Source organism: Astatotilapia calliptera, chromosome 8 (genome assembly GCF_900246225.1).
Source record: "Astatotilapia calliptera chromosome 8, fAstCal1.2, whole genome shotgun sequence".
Lineage (NCBI taxonomy): Eukaryota > Metazoa > Chordata > Actinopteri > Cichliformes > Cichlidae > Astatotilapia > Astatotilapia calliptera.
In genome coordinates, this window is record NC_039309.1 from 18,886,065 (window position 1) to 18,907,959 (window position 21,895).

Below are 21,895 nucleotides of genomic sequence, written 5' to 3' on the forward strand. Positions count from 1 at the left end.
TGCGACAATCATGGCAACAATGTGAGCCCCAGTCCTACAAACCTTTTTGTAGCCCTTTGCTAGCTCAGATTTTTACTGTTGCTAGGCTAGTTGTTAGCAATTATTTACAGATAAACATGAACATCTACAGGCAACTGTGGAAATGTGTATATACGTATACATGTATTTTATGTTCACGTATGTGTGCTTATGTGTGAATGTGTACATTTTTGTACATGTATGTGCATATTTGCATGTACACATATTTTTTACAAACATACATGGATGTCTTATAATGTTTTCATCTTATCTATTTTAACTCTTTTTAATTATATTATCCCTCTGTTCAGCACTTTGGCCGACACTTGATGTCTTTTAAATGTGCTATATAAATAAAGATGACTTGACTAGATAAGGACTAGGAGGTTTTTGCTGCAGTGAGAGACTCTCTAGGAAGCCTACAAGAACCACTGCCAAACAGTCGAGGAATATGCATTTTAAGCTAGCAACTGGTGGCTGTATCATGGCCAAAACAGCATGCAACTTTTGAGCAATGTGCATGACATCGCGTGAACATTTTTGTTGGAAAAACCATTGTTGGCATGCAGAGCAGGAAGACATTTCTTGAGGTTGACCACCAGGTGTGCATTCATTTCAGGTGAGATTTTGGCTAACTCCTCTTTACAGAAACTTTAAATCCTTTCATGGCTATCACTTAGCAACTTGAAGCTCCCTCCAAAGATTTTCTATAGGATTGAGGTGTGGACACTGGCTAGCCTACTCTATAACTTTAATGGGCTTCTTCTTTAGTCATGTTAGAAGACCCATCTTTAGATTTTACGCCACATGCTGGTCCATTGGCCCCTTAATGCGGTGAAGTTGTCGTACCCTTGGTGGAAAAACAGCCCCGACTTTAGATGTTATTCCAGCTCCGTGCTTGACTGTGGGAATGGAGCTCTTTGTGTCATAACCTTTATGTAATGTGTTTTTCCTTCTGGATTTTTGGTCAATATTCTTTCTCTTTCTCTCTATTAAAATGAAACTGTCATAAAAATTAGAGACTGTTCATTTCTTTGTGACTGAGCAAGTTAACAAATTCAGCAGGTGATCACATAATTGTTTCCTCCCTCTGTATGTGCAGACTTAGAAACCAGTCTTCTTTTTTTGTGGATTTGAAACTAAATCTCATAAATTGTGATATATTATAGAAATTAAATTAAAATTTAATTAAGAAGTGCAGATTAAGTATTTTTATTTAAAAATGAGTAAAATATCTTTCAAAAAAACGATTAACAAAAACCTTATTAAAACATCTCTTCCTTTATGTGCACAGCTGTATTACTGTGTCATGCCTTTTGCGTATGCACTCCATTTAGCCTCTTTCTACAAAGGTGCTGCTCAAAATGTACAAGTTTATCATTCATATCATGACTAAGATCTGAGGCATGCAGATTACAACTTCATAATTAGCGGGCCGTCAGGTTAGCTGGGGTCAAACACTAATCTCAGTGCTAATTAAAATTTAGCTTGTGCAGCTCATCAAAACAATTAGTGGAGAACAATAATGAGAGGAGTGATGGAAGGAGGGGGACTGTGTGTGCTTGTAGACTAGGATTCAATAAATGAGACAGAGGCTCCAACATGCTTTCAATGCCAATGGCACAGCAGTGGAATGGCCAGTGTGTATATGCCACCAAGACAGAAGGGTCCAATCCTGGGAGAAGATGAGAGGAAAGGGAGGAGAAGGAAGCAAGCGAGAGAGAGCGGTGTGGAAATACAAGAAAAGGAGCATCCAAATGTTTCAACAGACAGAAAGAACAACCGCTCACAGTCTGATAAGTTAAGAAAAGTGATGCTGGGACATTTCATTCAAATCTCTCTCCCTCTGCCTCATGTTCTTCCTCCCCACAGCCTTGTTTTCCTCTTGGCTACTTCTTCTTCCACAGAAGCAGCCGTCTGCCAATATGATCCCTCCTCAATCTTAAGGTGACACGAAAAAAAGGAGGGGAGGGCGGAGACTTGGCTGACAAAAGTACAGAGACAAAAGTAAACAAGTGCAGATGGTCTGCGTGTTGTTAAAGGACAGCGGTGGATGCGAGGTGAAGGACACGAATCTGCCGCCACCATTGCGGAAACTTTGCATTTCTCCTCTCGTCTTTTTCTTCTCGCTTTGCTTCCGCAGCCCAGAGGACGACCCTCAGAGACTTGCCTGCCTCGACATCGGCGGTCCATCTGTGTCTCCCTAAAACACACGCAGTAATACACACACTCCCAAGTGTTTCACACAATGTTTACATTACATTGGCCCAGCCTACAGCGGGAAACAGACAGCAAGAGAATACACAACTGACGGCTTCTCTCTGTACGAGTATTTATAGTACAGAGAAGAAAAACGCTGCTGGGACAGACTCACTCACTCCTTCATGGAATTTCCCCATCTTGGACGTCACAGACAAAAACGAACACCACAAAAATGACACTTATTCTGGGCACCTTTATAGCTGCATTACATAACGCAGCACATTCAAACAAAACAGAAGCATCAATCCAAAAATCAAACACCCACTGCTTGTAGGAGAAATAGATTTATTATTTGGGGGTTGTGAATATACATGCTCTGTTTTTTTATGATGTCTAAAGGTAAAGACAACATTCACAAGGCGGATCTTTTGTGCAACAGTTTCAGTAGACTCGCTCCTCACAGATAAAAGCATCATATGCAATGGTTTTTAAAATGTATGTACACGGTTACACACAAATCAACCGCCGCCAGGCAGGTCTCCTCTGTCAAATCCGTGTGTCGTGAACACAGGAGCTGGAACGCATGCCGGAGAGGTCCCTCTGCAAAATGTTATCGGCCCAGTTCATTTAAAGGGCTCTCAGCTTATCCTCTATTAGGGATCTTCTGGGGTAACGGTAAAGCTACAACTTTTTGCAAAGTTGCTACAGGTTTTTCAGATTGCCACTGTTGCTTAGCTCATCTGAGCATTTCTACACATTGATTTGAATTAAAACCTGGAGCTGATATTTGAGGTAATACCTGGTATTGCTGATAAAGAACAGGCTGGAGTAACAGATGTGGAATGGCTAGCAGGACGACACCCTCAAGATTCCTTAGCCCTACCCCTACCAACATCAGCTGCTAAAGCACCGCCATCCAGTGATGGCAAAGCCGGACTCACTAGCCACATCCAACAAAAAAAGAACTAGGCTTGAGCTGCAGGTCTTAGAAGAGCAGTTTTTGAGGATAACATGCTCGGTCAGTTTATTCAGCTGTCATTCTATCTGCGTGTTCTGTAGTTCCGTCCAGGAGTAACCGGCGGAGCTCCTGTGGGTCGGTGACGGGCAGAGAGCACGTGAAGTCCTGACAGACGTAGGCTGTGGCTACACCGCGCAGCTGCGACATGGAGGAGAGGACGGGCAGGCGCTGGCACAGGAAACTCTCCGTGTCCCCATCAGCGAGCATCAAGACCTGAAAGAGCCAAGCAAAAAGTATGTGGCATCAGATTACAAGGACAGAACTGATCAACAAGGTGCAGTAAACATTTCTTTGACCATAAATCAGTTCGCCATTATGATAACATTTATGCTTCAAGATTAGGATAATGTTTGCATATAGAAGCGTACGTGCTGAATCTCTAATTAACAAATCGGGATTAAGAGAGGTTAATTAAACTCAATCCAAGCTCCAGTTAAAATAGTTAACATCTCATCTCCAGCTAGTACTTGGTAGACCATCCTCTGTCTCAAACAAGCCACTTTAACTCCTATGGTCTTCGCTTTAAATCAGGCTTCTTTTGATTGGCTGTCCCTCAAAGACAAAAGGTTTGAACAGCAGGTGGGTGTGGCTTCTACTCTGGGGTGTGGCTTCTATGCTGACATGTGCCTGATATGACCATATTAGTATGCTGCTCTCACTGACATCAAACAGAAGACATGCTGTTATGCTTGTAAATTAATAAAAGTGAACTGAGTTGAAGTATTGTGCATCTGCTCAAAGGCAGTGATTTCAGTGAAGCTAGCCCCTCCTGTATGCTAATTCCTAATGCATACACACATTTTGTTTTAGCATCATGGAAAACTGGAATTCTGTGTGTGGGACACAGGAATTACAGCTGAGAAGCAGAAAAATCAAACGAGTGCTGGAACAGTAAATAGAAACCATTTGTTTTAATACAAAAAAAAAAAAAAAGAAAGAAAGTCAGTTGTCGCCATTTGGCCAAGCGTGAAAATGGTTTGAGTAATTGGATTGTCATTTTTATGTTACTTCCATCTGTGTGGCAGCAGTCCAGTCACTAAAGAAGAGTGTTACTGTCCGGGAGAAAGATGTTCAGTGTAATTACATCTTTAAACCATTTCTGTGTCAACGCATCATCTCGGCACACAGCGCGGCCTCGTGCTGATCATGATTGCTCTCTTTATTCCTTTAATACAGCTGTACTACTCCCATACACTCACCCAAAATAACCCTCCCAAAAACACCACATTCAAACGTGGGTCAGTGGCTGCTATGCTGTCATGCCCACACCAAGTCAAGAAATTATTATGTGTGTGTCTGTGTGGGGGATACATGCGTGGTTCACCAGTCCTGCCTGCAGCAATGACGCTTTAAAAAAAAGACAAAAACCCAAACAAATAATTTAAGTATGTATTCACAAGAATGTGAATTTGGGCTTCAGGTCACCAGAGAGAGAAAAACCGGCTGCCTGTCTTTGTGCATGTCTGTGTGTCACTGCAGTGTTGGACAGGCAGCAGAGCGAAGTTAAAGAGAGCTGCCCTGTCTGGTCCCTGGGCGGTTTCCTGTCAGACACGTGTCATTTCCTCCTGGCCCTGCACCACCTCTGGTTCACAACGGAGCGAGAAATGACAATACAAACAAGGAGCGGAGGGAAAAATGAGAAAAGGAAGGAGAAAGGAGACGAGATCGGACGACTGCAGGAGGGTAGAGGTGAAACTTCTTGAGTAGACTGACATGACCGTCGGTATAATAAGCTGACAACCAGAGGCAGTATAGGAAACAAACACTGGTTACAGGTTTGAATGATCGACAGAGTATCTGCAGTATATAAACATCTAAGACAAGCTTGAGCCAGGTAGGTTAAACCTCTGCACTGTTTTATCCACACAGCAGATGAACTTAATCAGGTCTTGTTTGTTTTTCCAATAATAAATTGTACGTTTGCTAGTAAGACAAATGACCACCTTATCCTTTAGCACAGCCTGAACTATCTTAGGAAAGCTTTCCTGTTGTTTGTTCAGACAGTCTTCAGGAACATCTTGATGTATGCAAAATCATCCAGGTAAGGAAATCCCCCAAAGTAGTCTTATGGGTCTTCAGGAATAGTTCTCCAGACGTCCCCTTTCTCTTCTTTGGAGGTCGACTGCCTTTCGTTGTGTTCTTTGTCGAGATGCCGCACTGCTTCAATAGTGCTGAGGTCCAGGCGGGGAGGCCAATCCATGACTGACAGTGTTCGATAGTGTGCTTTTCTATCCAGATTCGCTGTTCCTGCACTGACCGTGTGTTTACACTGTCATGCTGAAAAATGCAGCCATTGCGATTCACATCCTTCCCAGTTGGTATTGAATGGTGGGTCAAAATCTGAAAGTACTTTCCTAGATTGATAAATTGCATCAATTTTGACAAGTTCTCCAACAACAGCTCCAAACCATGACAGAGCCTCCACCGTGTCTTACAGATGGCTGTAGACACTCACTATTGTACATCGTTGCTGACTTCCTGCCGACATTGGTTTAGTCCTGTTAGTCCAGATCTTGTGTAATGTGGGATACCTCAGCCTTTTCTCCCAGTTTCCCTTCCTTCAGAATGTCTTCTTGACAGCCACCATTTGACAGAGACCATTGTGCTGAATGCTCAGTAAACAACTGATGCATCTCTCTGATATTGTGTCAGGTCTTTAATAGATTTTTTCCTAATTGTTAAGGTCGTCACTTTCAGATACTGATACAATTCACAGAGATGTATAATTCCTAGATGATGCATCTTAATGAGTCCAGTTACCCTCCGACACTTCCCTTTTGCACAACTATATGGTTGACAATGAATATCATTCCCATCAAAGTCAGCTGTACTTTGCATTTAGTCCAAATTTGCTAACATGCTCAACTCTAATGGCAAACCTGTTAAACACAAACCTGCTAATCATCAGCATTACCCAGCTGTCCCTGTGATTCCTTAAATGCTGCTGTGCTGCAGTACTAACTCTTAGAGCTGCTAGCAAAGCATTTAATAAAAAGATCGAAACACTGTTTTGGTATCAGTGATAAAACAACATTAATATATCAGAACTGTGATCTGGGAATATTAGAAAGGTCATCCCTTCACAGAGTACATAATGATCAGTATGAAGTATGGATTAAACATAAATAATGATACAGTAAAATATCACGGTCCTTCATCTTCCTATGGGTTACCCAGTGGCTAGAAACATCCATATTTAAATTGAAATAGGCAGTAACTCTGAAGTGCATACAGCAATGTGAAGCACATTAATCAACTTCACACATTATTAACACTGATTAATAATGCTAATACACACACTGACACTGCACTGCAATATACAGTATAGATATAAACAGAAATCCTGCTCTTTGCCTTTCAGATGTATGTTTTTGGTCTTCTATCTACAGCTGTTTTGACACAGTCATCAATAATGTATTGTTATTATTCCGATTAATTCAACCTGTAGTATGCGAGTGCACGTGGGGGTGTGTAGGACATGTTAATGTGAGCTTATCCGTGTACTGTGATCCACTCCGTACAATAACGCTGCACCCTGTTACATGTCCACATGTACAGGTGGCTGTAATAAACTAGAGCACACAGGTACTCCCGATCCTGCTTTCATCGCTAATTGTTCTTTAGTCATTAGACAAAATTGTCTGCTGGAGGAGACTCTCCTCTTCTGTAAGCGTGCCAGCCAGCACTCACCCGGGCCACCATGCGGAACTGTTTGCATCCTCTTCACCCCGTCTCAGTGAGCCTTCTCATTCACTGGCTGTCTCAGAGCTCCCCAAGTGCTCCACTCAGCCATTTAGATGCTCATTTGTGCCGATAGCCATCTGCACTTCAAAAGCCAAAAAACTATCAATAGATTACGCCGCTCAAATCCATCCATCCATCCATTCGCTTCCGCTTATCCTTTTCAGGGTCGCGGGGGGCGCTGGAGCCCATCCCAGCTGTCATAGGGCGAGAGGCGGGGTACACCCTGGACAGGTCGCCAGTCTGTCGCAGGGCCAACACACAGGGACAAACAACCATTCACACTCACATTCATTCACACATTCACACCTAGTGACAATTTGGATTATCCAATTAACCTATCCCCACAAGCTGCATGTCTTTGGACGGTGGGAGGAAGCCGGAGTACCCGGAGGGAACCCACGCAAACACGGGGAGAACATGCAAACTCCACACAGAAAGCCTGATGTTGGAATTGAACTCAGGACCTTCTTGCTGTGCGGCAACAGTGCTAACCACCGTGCCACCGTGCTGCTGTGTTGAACTACTTCTGTGTCTATTACTAAATATGCTGTGTGGTAAAGAAAATTCTTCCTTAAGGGGAGCATGAAAGGATGCTGCCCACATCTTATCTTCTCAAAATTCATGCAGGCTTACGTGTTTGAAGAAGCTCAGATGATAAATAATTTTGGCACTAAAAAACAGAAAACTGTGGAAACATCACACCGAGCACCGGAGAGAGCTGTCTACAAACATTTTTGGGCATTAAATCAGGGGAAGACTGGGAAGAAGCATGATGGAGTGTGTTCATATTGGTGTGACCGTTGTCATAGCGACCAGAGGAGGATTTCCCTGCCAAACTGAACCTTTTCCACCCTGACTTGATTCTTCTTTTGGCTTCATGCCGTCCCTCCCTGGGTTCAGACCACATCCAGCCACGTGGCCTCAACTTAAAGGTCGCTCAGTAGTCAGTCTGTGTCACAACAACACGATCTGCACAGACCCCTCGGTGCTGGAAACGACGCGCGCGCGCGCGTGCGTGTGTGTGTGTGTGTGTGTGTGTGTGTGTGAAGCTGAAACAAAGAAACAGAGACAGACAGATCCAGATTATGTGTGAATGTACACACGAAGGCTTGTGGATGTGACGGACTGAACGAAGAGTCTGTGTGTGTGTGTGTGTGTGTGTGTGAAGCTGTAGCAGACAGCACAGTTGGCTACACATGAGAGTGCAAACTCCCACAGGGTTAATCCCCTCATACTGGGCAACCCTGAAACAAATACACACACACACACACACACCTCCCACCCGTTAAATGTCCCTACACTGACAGCTCCCTCCCACTCTACATCTCTCATTCTGCCAAAGCAGAAGAGCTCAGACATTTAAAAAGAACATGCCGTACCTGTGCTGACAGCAACTCGCAAACACACACGCAGATTCGGAAATCATTTTATCATACTTAGCATCCGCACAACTTGGGGGCTAAACTCACACAATGATCGCATCGAATGCGTGCTTTCAGGAGCCGCTGTCACACCTGAGGAAGAGCAATCACAGTTCTACACGCAGTCAAGCGTGAAGAGAATTACTTCCCCCATCCCTCTAACTTTTGTTTTGTCCAACTTGCACGCACACACGCACACACACACATGCATGCATGCTCACTGTGTGCTGCTCAGTCATCACTGCAACCTGACATCTGGACTTCTGCCCCAGGACAGAAACAGACAAATTCACGCTTTTACGTACATTCTGTGACAGTGTGCTGCTCATATCACCAGTCATCCAGTGACTTTAACTTTACCCTTGGGTTCATTTATTTATCTTTTCAACAAGAGAGAAGGATGAGAGGAGGTGAGTGTGCCAGAAAGAAAACTGGACAGGAGACATTTGAGAGGAAGGAGAAGGTCAGAGAAACGGGAACGGATTCGGCTGATTTGGGAGCATTAAGCAGGATTGAGCTCAAACTCTTCATAGAGATCAAAATCTGCCTTTTTCTACACTTAACTATATAATATCCAGAACAGTTAACACACTTCAACTAAGTGCACATTTTAATGCAAGGCTTAATATTCAGTTTAAACTCAGACTCCAAATATGATCACCTACACCACATTAAAAGCAAGAATCTGGAAGCTTTCCTTATCCTTCCAAAAACAGTTATGACACACAAGGGCTCTGACGAGGATCTGAGGCTTTCCTATGGATTAAAATTTTGGACCGCCTCATATTTGAGGTGTTTCGTCTTCTTCAAGCTAACGCTTAACAGTTTTTACAGTGTGGAGTTCCCACTGTCCTGCTCACAAAGACCACTGCTGTCAAAGGAAGGGTGTGTTAAATGTGCAGAAATGTTTAGGTGGGTGGCAGTGGTGGGGGTGTAAATCAGCTTATCATGTGCATGAATATCAGGAGTTTCACAGCAGGTTACTGAAATGTGACAATATCATTGATGTTCTCCCAGTTTGTTTTTTTTAAATCCAGAGAATTAAAAAGACTGACACGAAAATGTAGAATCAAGCTAATGTCCAAAATTATGCACATTACTTGACACAAGAGCTACGAATACAGACATAAGGAAAAAAACTACAAAATAAGCCTGCACGCGCGCACACACACACACACACACACACACACACACACACACACACACACACACACACACACACACACACACACACACACACACACACACACACACACACACACACACACACACACACACCGTCTGACCCGAGTTAGAATGAGTGGGCGAGCCTGTTCTGGCAGTGTGTTCTGTCTTTTGTCAAGCTGGGCATCAGTTTTCAGCTGCTGACAGTCTCTACAGGACCCTCTTCACTAAATCAAACTGTGTCTGCAGCAAGATGTGAGAATGCCTTGGGATCTGAGCAGAATTAACAGCCTCTCTCTTCAATCAGGCCCTGACACCTACGGCACACTTCATCAGCTTCTGTTGTGTTTAAGATGAAAGAAGATTCTCATTTTTTAATGTCGTAAAAGTCACGCCAAGTTAGAAATGCTAAAGCGATAAAATCTGACATATGAGTGATACAAGGACGAGGCCAGTAGTCTGAAATATCCCAGATATACAGGCGGGTGACTAATGAAGGAAAAAGACTTGAACCCTTGACCCCTGTATGGAGAGGATCTGCTGGCTCTGTTATGCTGGGGTGGGGGTCTGTCTCCTTAGAAGGAAGGATGACTGTAAATCCATACAAAGATGTTCTGAGGAATCACCTTTACCTTTTTGGAAGAATGTCGTTCATTACTCCAGTAACATTTCAGCGATTGGCTGATCTTTCTGGAGGAACAGTGGAGCAGATCTGGTTGTATGGAAAGGCCCAATCAAAGGTCCTCCCTTACTAATGTAACGGGGAACATTATATCAAAGACATCACAAAATGCATAAGTGTCCTACTTCACATTTAAAGAAGAATGTTAAGCACGGCTCCACAACACGGGTGGAGAATCATCCTGGTGCTACACGTTTGAAACGGCAACGGTTAGCTTTAGTTTGGTTAATATTAGAACCACCAAGAGGGTCATTTATGTAGCTGTGTATAAAACTCATCATCTCATACTTCATTACTTATCCAGTGTTTTAGTGCTGGCTAAAATGACAAATTATTACAAACACCTCTACTTAAAGCCGCCAAGAGAATTTGACCCCCAACAGAAATCACTGTAAAAATGCTGCACTTTACATTTACAGCACACCTGCATTGTTGACACATGAGCAAGAAACAGCTAGATGTGATTGATAGATGAATACACAGGGCACTGTAGTTAGATAAAAGATGAATGGTTACTACGGTGCTGACCCGGGGCTGGAAGTGTAGAGAATTGGGCAGATTTCTACTGTCAGAGCAGAGAGTCCAAAGTAGTAATCAGAGCAAAAAAAAGTGAAATACACAGCAGATCAGCTGAACTGATTTCAGGCCTGAGGAGCAGAGCCGAGGAGGGCTGCAGACTGAGGTGGAGCAATGTGGGTGGTGGTGAATGAGAGAGGCTACAAGTCCACTGAAGGAAAAGCAGACATGACAAACTTTCACTGTTTTACCTTTATAATAATTCATTTGGGGGGGTAAGAGGAAAACGATACGAAAAAGAGAAGACAAATGAAACCACAACATAGGGAGACGGGACAAAGCAGGGTGAGGGAGAGAGGAGACTACAATTAATGCTGCAGTGGCGTAAAAATATGTGAAGAGTAAAAAAGGTGAGCGGAGAAGAAGTGGACAGTGTATCCTATTAAGTCCTTCAGCATTCTGAGCCTGAAGCAGCATAGCTAGAAGATGGTTCAGGGACATCTGATCTAGCCCCAACTACAAGCTCTATCAAAAAAACCTAATCTTGAAAATAGAGAGGGTGTCACACTGGGAGCTGGTTCCATGGGAGAGGAGCTGACAGCTGAAGGCTCTACTTTTAGAAACTCTGGGAACCAGAGTGCTCTGTTAGGATCATGTGCATGTATGACAGGACCTGATTATTCAAGATGTTGTATGTGACGAGAAGGATTTTGAATTCAATTCTGGATTTAACTGGGAGCCAATGACAAGAAACTAATATGGGAGAAAACAAAAACAAGCAAAATGAACTCTCATCCTCTCAAAGCTGGGGGCTTTTTAGGGAATTATAAGATCGATAAAACCTGATAATAACAAACATCAATAGTCCAGCATAGAGATAATCAGTCCAACATATTTGTTTATGTGTGCACTGAAAAACATATCCTGATCAAAAGTGTACTGAAGGTTATTCTAATATACTGTAAATTATTATATTTATAGATTAAACAAAGCATATTGTGGTGAATTTTACCTGCTCAAATCTGTATCAACTTACATCAACAATATGTGGTTGTTGAATAGTGGTATTGTAAAGCGCTTTGGGTGCCTTGAAAAGCGCTATATAAATCCAATCCATTATTATTATTATTATTATCAATCAGAATACTACAGATCTCTGCAAATTATTATTATATAATAATAATTATAATAAAAATATTATATTATCATAATCGGCCTTTGTCAATACTCAATATCGACTCATAAGAAAAGATTTACATTCTGTTTTGCTTTTGCAAAAGCAGAAAAAAATAATAGAGATGAACTTTTTTTTTGAACCAAAAGAAATCTAGATTCTTGTCAGATGTAACTAATTTAATCCTTGACAGAGAGCTTGGCTCTTGTTTCAGGTGGCTTTACACTCAGGGTCACTGGAAGGCAGATGAACAGTACATCTGTGCCCCTGAGAACCACTAGCCACTAACTGGATGTGTGAGATGAAAGACTGCTGGACTCCATCTGAGGTGTTTCATTAGCTCTCAGTCGTACAGTGGGCCAGAATTGGAAATAAGGTCTAAAATTTTGCTTCTTTCTAATTCACTATGGGAAATTGTGTGAATTTCAGCACGTGTATGGATACTAGCTCTGAGTGTGAAAGATTGATCAGCTAGAACATATTTGTATGTCTTTTAATTTCAGCACAAAATGAACAAAGTGAGTTTTCAATTATTTTTCTTAGCCTTTCCAACAACACCATTCTGTTTACAGGATATCTTTGTATACTGAGATTTTAGCTTCATACTGCTGTAAAAAATGTGAGCAGAACTGAATTATTCAAGCGTTATTAACCCTCTGGGGTCCAGGGTATAATTGGCCGTTTTTGACTACTTTTGATTTTACTTCTATATTTCACCTTTAAAAACTGTTCATCTTGCTTTGTTTGGTATCATTCTCTTCAGCACAGCCCTCATACCTCATATCTGGTGTCATTCCTAAAACTTACCCCCTCTTCCTAAACAACCAAATGCCACATATAATTTTGTGATTCGTTGACATGGTACACTTTAACACCAATAGGAAAGGGGTGTTTTTCTTTAAAAAAAAAATTTTTGCTCCAAAGGGGAGAGTGGTTGCTAGCGCTGTCCTTAGAAAACACTGTTTATACCATTTTATTCAGACACAAAGATAGCGTGTATTTTTCTTTTATCATAACTCTCGTTTTACATGGCCTATCAACACAATTCAAAAACTGGTATATAGTTTGCAGTCCACACTTTTGACAAGTTGAAATGGAGGCTGTGCATCGTTCCATCTTGTTGTCTTAAATTGGTCATGTGATTTTGACGCACTCGTGCATCCGTCGACCCTAGAGGGTTAAAGAAAATAACTACTAATTTCTAACTTTAGTACTAATAACTACTTCATTCTTCTTGCAACTTCACAAAAAATGACTGTTTTAATTTTATATAGCTAATTTAATGTCTAATCAAGTGTGTTAAACATAAGGCCCAGGGTCCACAATCAGCCCAGCAAGGACAAGGACAGCAAGCAAGGAAAATATGAAGAGGGCAGAAAGTTTTAGAAGTTATACAACTGATAAAAATCTTCTCTATAGCCATTCTTACTACACCAAAGTAGTTAAGTAACAGATAAACAATTAAATGACAGAAAAGTTCCTGTTTTTTTACTTTCTACCATAGAAGTTTCAATTAAAACAAGAAAACTTTCATCAATCAATAAGCTGTAAGTTCTATAAATATGGGACAGTCTGGGCAGTGAGCTGCCAGAATCTTTTCTGTATTTTTAGATATTTATCGTGTAGAAAAACTGAAATTGAACTTCTTTATTTTATAGTAAGATGTCTCAGGAATTAAATGTGTAGTTAAATGTGTAGTTAAATGTCTTTACACAATGTATGTTTCACTCGGCGATCAAAGTGGCCTTCAATGGAAAATGAGTTTGACATCCCTGGTCTAAATGCTCTTTTATATCCTCTTACGCTGCTTTTGTAAATTACCTTTGATGTCTTTTGAAATTTTATGTAAAGCACTTTGAATAGCCTTGCTGTTAAAATGTGCTAAAGAAATAAACTTGCCTTGCCTCCTCGATAGAATGTTACAAGGTCCAGATACTAGATACCATTCATCAGTTTCAGATAAGAGATCCAAGTGAAAATTACATGATACTGGCTGAGGCAGATGAAGAAGTACACCAGTACAGGAAGGAGACACAGGCAGCCAACAGGAACAAAATCCAAATTGTTGCTTTGAAAATAAATTATCTGAAAGAGACAGACTAAGACTGAACTGCTTGTAGAGAATTTGCATGCAGTTCGGAGTAATGTTGATGCAGGATTTTCTTCAACACAGTTCTCCACTAAATGCAAATTGATTCTTGGCACTGTCAATGAACAAAATGCTCAGAACTGCTTTCCTTCCTTTGACTGCCAGGGAGATGTTGGCTCAGCTTAGAGTGCTTCCAACTATTTATGGGCACACAAACTTTCGTTAAAGCAGTTTTCTACTGTTCCTTTCAAAAGTTTACATGAAAGATTGAGTTTTCATGTTTGGAAATGTTGTGCTGAAATGCTACTTTTTCATATCTATACATGCTACCACAGATGATGTATTTTTTAAATAATTAAAATAAAAATGATATCACAATAGAAATACACTGTAAAAATGTGATATTAAGTTTTTTAAACTGGCTTTTGAGTTTTTTTTAAAAATGTAAAAATGTATTATTACTTAAATCCACCACCGCCAAGCTTGGGTGTGAGTAGAGCCCTCTAGTGGGTTGCCACACATGCCCAGCCCCCCGAACACCCAAACAAACAGTCCACTAGTCCAGGACCCGGGGCTTAATCAAATGTCCAGAACGACTGAAACGCGGAGTCCGAGAACTGGCTGTGGGCTCACCAGGCCGGGAAGGACAGGCCGAACCCTCCGCTTGCCGGACAAGCGCCGACGGGCACGGTGGGATCACAGAGGGAGGGTCAGAGTCCAACGTTCCGGCAGCAGGTGGGCGGCTGCGGCGGAGGGCTGGCACCACAGGCGCATCCTGCAGAATGTGTGCAGGCTTAAGTTGGTCCACTGAAACTACCTCCTGCCGGCCCCCAAAATCCAAAAGAAACCCCTTGGCCACCACCTCTGCTGTCGTGAAAGCCAGGGGAACCACCCCTGGCCACCTGGTGGTGCGATCCACCACAGTCAAAAGGTGTGTGAAACCCTGTGACTGTGGGAGTGGTCCGACCAAATTGTCGTGCACATGGTCCGAGGGGCACCTGAGTGTGCCTGTGGACCTTCGAGCGTTAGCACAGAACACACGCAGCAGCCCAATTCTTTACCGCTTTCCGCAGGCCCGGCCAAACAAACTTGTCGCTTACCAGCTTGACCGAAGCCTGTAAGCCCGGGTGAGAGAGAGCATGGATGGAGTCGAAAACACGACGGTGCCACGAAAGGGGAACGATGGGGCACGGGCGACCCATAGACACGTCGCAAAGCAAACGCGGACCGCCATCCCACACCGGCGTGTCTTCCAGCATGAGGCTCGTCTTTCTTTATAAGTTGCAATAGGAGAACCGTTAGCCGCAATCAGCTGCAGTCCGTGGCCTGCTGCTAAGCGGTCCGCGGCGGTGGGCGTGATGAGGCTCTTCTGGGAGCCAGAGTCCAGCAGAAAACAGCGCCCGGAGCGTGAGTCTTCAATGAAGAGCAGCCTTTCCATATCGTCAGCGACTGTGGCAGGCAGCAACGCGCTCTGGCGCCAAAACGCTGATGGTAGAAACAAAAATCTTTCCCGCGGTGTGTAGCGGTTCCTGCCGTTAGTGCCAGCTTGTCCGCTCTGGAGAAGGCTGTTGGGGGTGTCGCCGGCAGATCCACGGCCGAGGCATGCACTCCAAATGTGTGGGAAACCAGCAGGATGCGATCTGCCTCTTCAGCCAGGGAGCGGTACTCCTGCGCCGCTAGAAACGGGGAGCTGGCGAGGCCAGTTCTCACAGTGACAGGCAGTTGTCTGGTAAAGAGATGGACAAAAAGGAATCCTCCGTCGTCCGAACCGAGCAAGGACAACATGTTTTCCGTGAGTTCAAGAGCCGTGCCTCTGCCCAGCCTGGAGAGGGAAAGAAGTTTCTTGGCTTGCTCCGCACCGGAGAGGGTGTATCGCCGCGGGAGTAGGTCCTTAAGGGCGACATATTTCCCTTGCACGGGCGGGTCCCGGAGGAGGGCCATCGCACGGCGGGTGGCTAGCAGGTTGAACGATGCCACCACATGATGAAATTTCGTGTCGTCAGCCGAGATGCCGGGGAGAGCAAACTGAGCCTCCACGCGGACAAACCATGACGAGGGGTCGTGGAGCCAGAAGTCCAGCAACTGGAGCGCCACGGCAAACGTAGCCACAGCAAACATAGCCACAGCAGGAGCTAGAGGGCCGGCAGTAGCTGGCCGTCCAGGGCGAACTCCATGGTTCGATGCGTGTTCAAGGTAGGGTCACCAATATGGAGGCATGGGACACACAAAGTTGTAGCATTTTCAGCACAACATTTCAAAACATTATTTTTGATTGATTTAAACTAACCTAGACTACAAAAGGAGAGTGTAAGTAACACCAAACAAGATGTGTTTGTCAGCTTTAGTCTGCAACTGTATTGCAGTCTACCTAGTTCCAGGTTTGGAAACTTTAACTAAAATTATTACATTTTGTCGTAGCATGCTGTGTAGAGGAATCATTTACTCAAAAAAAATCTCAGAAGTTAAATTTATGCTGCGAGTTTTCCAAGACAAAAGCAAATCTTGAGTTTTATTTAAATACAGGAAAGATACACTGATGGGTATCAAGTGTCAAAGTAAAACTTGCTAAGGGAGATTTAACCAAATATGAGTGAAATTGCATGTATATATTTGAACATGTAAGTATAGTTTTGACCTTGTGTGCATTAGAGGAAATTCTTAATAAATTCAAACTTGTGAACACAATACTTGTTTTTTTTAAAGGTAATTCTTTGGAAAGAAAAAAAAGGTTCAAAGAAAGTATTAAATATATATATGCAAACTTCTGTCGACAACTGTGGGAAAAATCTTTTTACAAGCATAAGAACGATCAAACAAAATTTTTTTTTCATCTTGCTACACCTGTGATTACATGAGAAAGAATTTCACAGCTTATAGAGAGGGAAAGAATGACCCAAAGGGATATACAGTTGCAAAATGCCTGTATTTATGTATGTGTAAATGTGTATCCACACACAGCATAAGGATATTTACTGAGCTGAGATATGGACAAGCACGAAGCATCAAGCATGGCTACAGCACTCAAGATAACACGGGCAGAGGATTATATCGCACACATGCCACTAAAGCTGTCAACTCTGCTGAATCATGAGTGTACATGCAGCTTCACCGTTGCTTTATGAAGATGAAAAGAAAAAAAAAGTAACACTCACTTAATGGATGAATGTGTAATGCTTTAGATTAACAAATATTAGAAGAATGGAAGGAGGTGAATGTAATGTGAAACTGAATATCTAAAGGATGTTCATTTGCAAAATAGCAGAGACAAAGCAGGAAAAAGAGGATAAGTGGCTACCTGAATGCATTAAAGTAAGCATGAAATGCACTTTTCCTCTACATGAACCATCTGGGGCCATCTGGGGCCTTTCCCAGACCTGTCAGTCAGACTGTTTTCTACTCTGGATGGTTACTGGGCTTAACAGGTCATCAAGGTATTGGCGGCTCAGGTGGTAGAGAGAGTTGCCGAACAATCAGGAGGTGGATTGATTCCTGGCTTTACATGTCGAAGACGCTGAAGATGCCCAAGTTGCCTCTGACGCATCCATTAGACTATAAATGTTGGCTAAAAAGTGCTTAGGAATAAATAAAAGCACTGAAATTGTGTGTTTTTAAGTGGCTTGTGGTAGAAAGCACTTTGAGTGGTCAAAGTGAGCAGAAAGTTGCTACAAGTATGAGTCTGTTTAACAGAACAGAAGAAACAATTCTTAGCGGACATATGCAATCTTTTAAGGAGCTTTCATGAGTGACCGAGGCTCAGCGAAACAAAGAGACACAACAGGACACAGAGTGAAACAACGGAGCTTAAAGATCACTGAGGACCCTGGGCATGCCTAACTCTAATCCTCTTTTTTACAGTCGTGTTACCATTGCAAGTTGGCTAGTAGATACTGTCTCTTATCTCCACCCATCCCCTCCTTTCCCTTTCTCTACTCACACTCCATATCACCCTGCTAACTGTTCCCCCATGTCTCTAAGGTCTTGTTAGGGATTCCCAGTTGTTCGCAGACATTTTCAAAAGGACTCTCCTCTTAATAGGCCACGGTCCATCCTTCTACTCTACGATTTGTCCTATTCTCTCTGCCTCACTCTCGTCTTTCGAAAGGCACAGGGAATGCGAAATATATCCATCTACATTTAATTCCATTTAATAATTCTTACATGGTATTTCTTAAACCATAAAAAATCTCTCTGTCCTAAGCATATTTTCTAACGCTCACATTTTACAGTCCTCCATAAGACGTGCCACAAACACTTTCCAGATTATGGGACACATATTGCTGAAGTTTTTACTTAAATACACTCGAGAGAGGAACAGCAACTCTATTGCTCTCTGTGACAGTTTGCTTATAATAGAGTTACACAAAGTTACTTGGCTAGTTTTCTGGGGGGAAGGCTGATGAATAAGCAGAGCTGACAAGACACAGTCGGGCTCAGTGGGAACTCACAATGGGAATTACAGTTCTTGTAAAGCATTATTCAACTCATAAAAGATCATGTGTAAATCTTGGGCTGACAGAAATTCATAATTTGAACCACTATCAATGCCACTGCCAACATGCTTTGTTGCTTACATTACTAAGCAGCCTTGAGATCACAGCTTGATGAATGTAAATCTTCATGTTTAGTGTTGAATGTATTCCATTTTCTAGAAATGTATTCTAAAAATGCTGATCAGACAGACCAATGGAGAAATCTTGATTTTTCTTTTTTAACCACCAAGATTAACCAGCACACAGTTCAAAATGAAGCTTTCTTTCAACAATTCCAACCCTCTTTCAAAAGTAATGTTCCTAGAGAACTAAATTGCATTTACTTACCTTACTTACCAAACATTTTTCTCTATAGCAATAAAACCTTACAATTTTAAAGAGAGACATTCATCAGGTTGATAATGGCTTTTTGACCTTGAACCCCCATCCTGTCTCATTGCCTTGATCATCTACTCTACACCTATGTCTAGTTTGCCCCAAGTGTATAAATAGTCCTCTTTTCTCCTTTGTCCCTGGGTCTGTTAAATTCCCCAAGTATGTTTGAACTGTACGATCTCGTGGGTGTTTTTGGACTTTGTTTTGACAATTCTCATCTCTGCATCAGCCCTAATAAACGTTAACTCCTGTTTAATCAGCCACAAACACAGTGAAGAAATTTAGTTTAATGACTCAAAGCAGTGAATGGACCCTAGCGAAGACCTTCTAGTTTCAGCTGCCTCTGTTAGGACATCTGCCATAAACACAGCTATGTGTCTAACTCCAGCACCCAGGTGGATTTGTTTAAAAAATGAATTAAACAAATAAATAAATAACTCAGTAGTCATAGAGTTGTTATGAAGGGAGAAACTATCAACAAAAACAACCTTTTGGTACCAGGTTGAAACATGTTTTTTTAATCCTGAAGGTGCTCAAGTGGCAGTTTTTGGCACTTGCACACACGTTGCCTCTTGGGTAAAACATGTTATCATTTTGATAATGTCATCTCTTTGTTATAAACCACAAAAAGTCTCGGTAAGCATTACTATGTGGAGATTTGCAAAAGACGCTAAACCATTCTGACTCACAAATGTGCCCAAATGCAGACATGGTAAAAGAAAAAGGAAGCGAATTACTCAGTACAGGTTGAACATTATTGGAGTGCAAATATGGATGTAATGCTTTCGAATCAGTGACTCACAGAGGTCACTAACATGAAGATGATACAACAACTTTGCAAGTGTTGTTAGAATATTAGCCTTATTTTGAGAACACATTCTGACTGCACACTTTTAGAGCAAAGAAATTCCACACGTTGGTGTTTTCAGTGCCAACGTGGCTTTGAAGAAGAAAATTTAGCCACCATCAATTTATCATTTATACCTGTGTTTTTCACACTGTTAACATATTTTCCACAAGATAGACCTCATGTCCTAAGTAGAGGAGGCACACTAGAAAAACTGTTTCTAGTCCTACCAATGTAAGACTAAGATTCATGTCACAAAACACCACTGTAACACTGTAGTGTCTATCCCTATCCTTAGGCCCAATTGCTAAAAAAGACTGCATCTCTATTTGTATTGCAAATCCCATACTACAATTCCTGTACTTACACAATCAACAAACCCTAACCCGACTCTAATCAAGCTATGTTTCTGTGTAATAGAAAAATTAACCACAATTTATTGCAGCAATTACAATCAAGAGCGATGTTTCGGTTTAACGGAGGCCTATAATTGATTCCAACAAGCAAAAAGTGAAGATGCAGCTCCGAGTGCTGGAGTGAATTGAGAAGTGCAGACTCTTGCGGTGAATTAAAATAGTAAGTATTTTAAATGAAGTGTGAAGAAATAAAAATGTGCGTGTGTGTGTGCGTGCATGCTCTAGATTAGCATGAGTTGAGTTCTGAGCACCTCATTCACCACAATTAGTTTGTGGCGGTCTAAAACCAGGAAAACAGGCAAGGAGTAATTGGATTTAAATTAGACATGTTCTCTGCTCATAGCTACCTAATGTAACGTGGAGCACAGTCCTCTTACTCTTCCTTCGACTTCTTCCCTTTATCTCATTTACCAACCCTCAATCTCTTCCCACTCCTGATGCTTATATAACCCACCCAGCTGACTCCATCATGCACTTTACCCCTTACTTGCATTATACCCATTCCCTTCCAGTTCATTTGGTGTTTTTACGTGTCATCTTGTACATTATCTGTTTTAGATCATGTTTTCTACTTTTCCTTGTTCTTGCTACCAGAAATGAATTACTTTAAAGGAACAGATCAAAGAATGTGTACCAAGAAAGTGTCGAGGTTTTTATTATTTCATAGGTTTTAAAACATTTCACAGAACAGAATCATTTCTCTTAAGAGTTTTTAAATGATCTTTTATTAGCTAATGACTCTGTGGACAGCATTATTTTAAGGCTTTAGATCTAACCAGTTTCACAGGGTTCTATTCTATTACTTTGCCAGGTATCAATTCTGTGCTGATGATTTCCAAATCTACCTGCTCCTAAAAGTATTACATATTTTGTCAAGTGACATTAAAGTCTGAATGACCTTAATTTTTTTTTTTACTTTAATGAGAAGTATGAATTACAATAATAAAAACCAATTAGTTCCAGCGATGATCCAAAACTGGACCTGTGTCCAATGTCTCCAAAGGTTGATTCTGTTGATCTGGACGTAGCGTTTTTAGTTTCCATTATAAATAAGCTTGGTGTGAAAATGGGCTGTAACTTAAAGACTGAACAAACAATTCTTAATTCATTTGTTCAATTAGGTTTTTACCAACTAAGGCTTCTAAGGTCAAGCACTTCTTATTTATTATTAACTTTTGGAAAGTTATACATGCTTTTATTACTAAGAGCCATTTCGTTCGTGACCGACACAACACTACTTTTGTCAACTTTTTAAAAAAAATAAAATTGGATTGGATTGTTAAATTGGATGCTCAAATTAGACATGGCTAAAGTTTCAAGCCATATTTAAGCATATGATAAAGTAACCCCTGTAAAGCCAAAACTAAGGCTTTACGTTCAGAGTTATTTAGTACGTCAGCACTAAATCCACACCCATCTGCTGCTCAATCCCTCTGTTTAAAAAATGTAACCAATCAGAAGGAAAGCTATGTTAAAAGTAAGTGGAAAGGCGCTAAAAAAAGCTGGTTTCTAACAGCAGTGAAGGGCTTCACAAAGGTTCACTATAAAATAAGCATTATTCTAAACACTGAACCATTAAACTGGAACAGTTTGCAGCCGAGAGTGAAGTGGTGGGAATGAGAATCAGCACCTCCAAATCTGGGGGCATGGTCCTCAGCCGGAAAATGGGTGGAGTGTCCAGTCCGGGTCAGGGACGAGTTCCTGCCCCAAGTGGAGGAGTTTAAGTATCTCGGGGTCTT

At 41.8% G+C, this 21,895-nt stretch overlaps 1 protein-coding gene across 3 annotated transcripts in view; it reads right to left on the bottom strand.

The window, feature by feature from the left end:
* Positions 1 to 2,545: 2,545 nt before the first annotated feature.
* Positions 2,546 to 21,895, bottom strand: part of spata20 (spermatogenesis associated 20) — a 54,021-nt gene continuing 34,671 nt past the window's right edge. For all 3 annotated transcript variants that reach the window (XM_026177292.1, XM_026177294.1, XM_026177293.1), the window contains exon 16: positions 2,546 to 3,451. In XM_026177292.1, the coding sequence (XP_026033077.1) occupies positions 3,245 to 3,451 (207 nt within the window). In that variant the 3' untranslated portion in view covers positions 2,546 to 3,244. The remainder of the gene's footprint in view (positions 3,452 to 21,895) is intronic.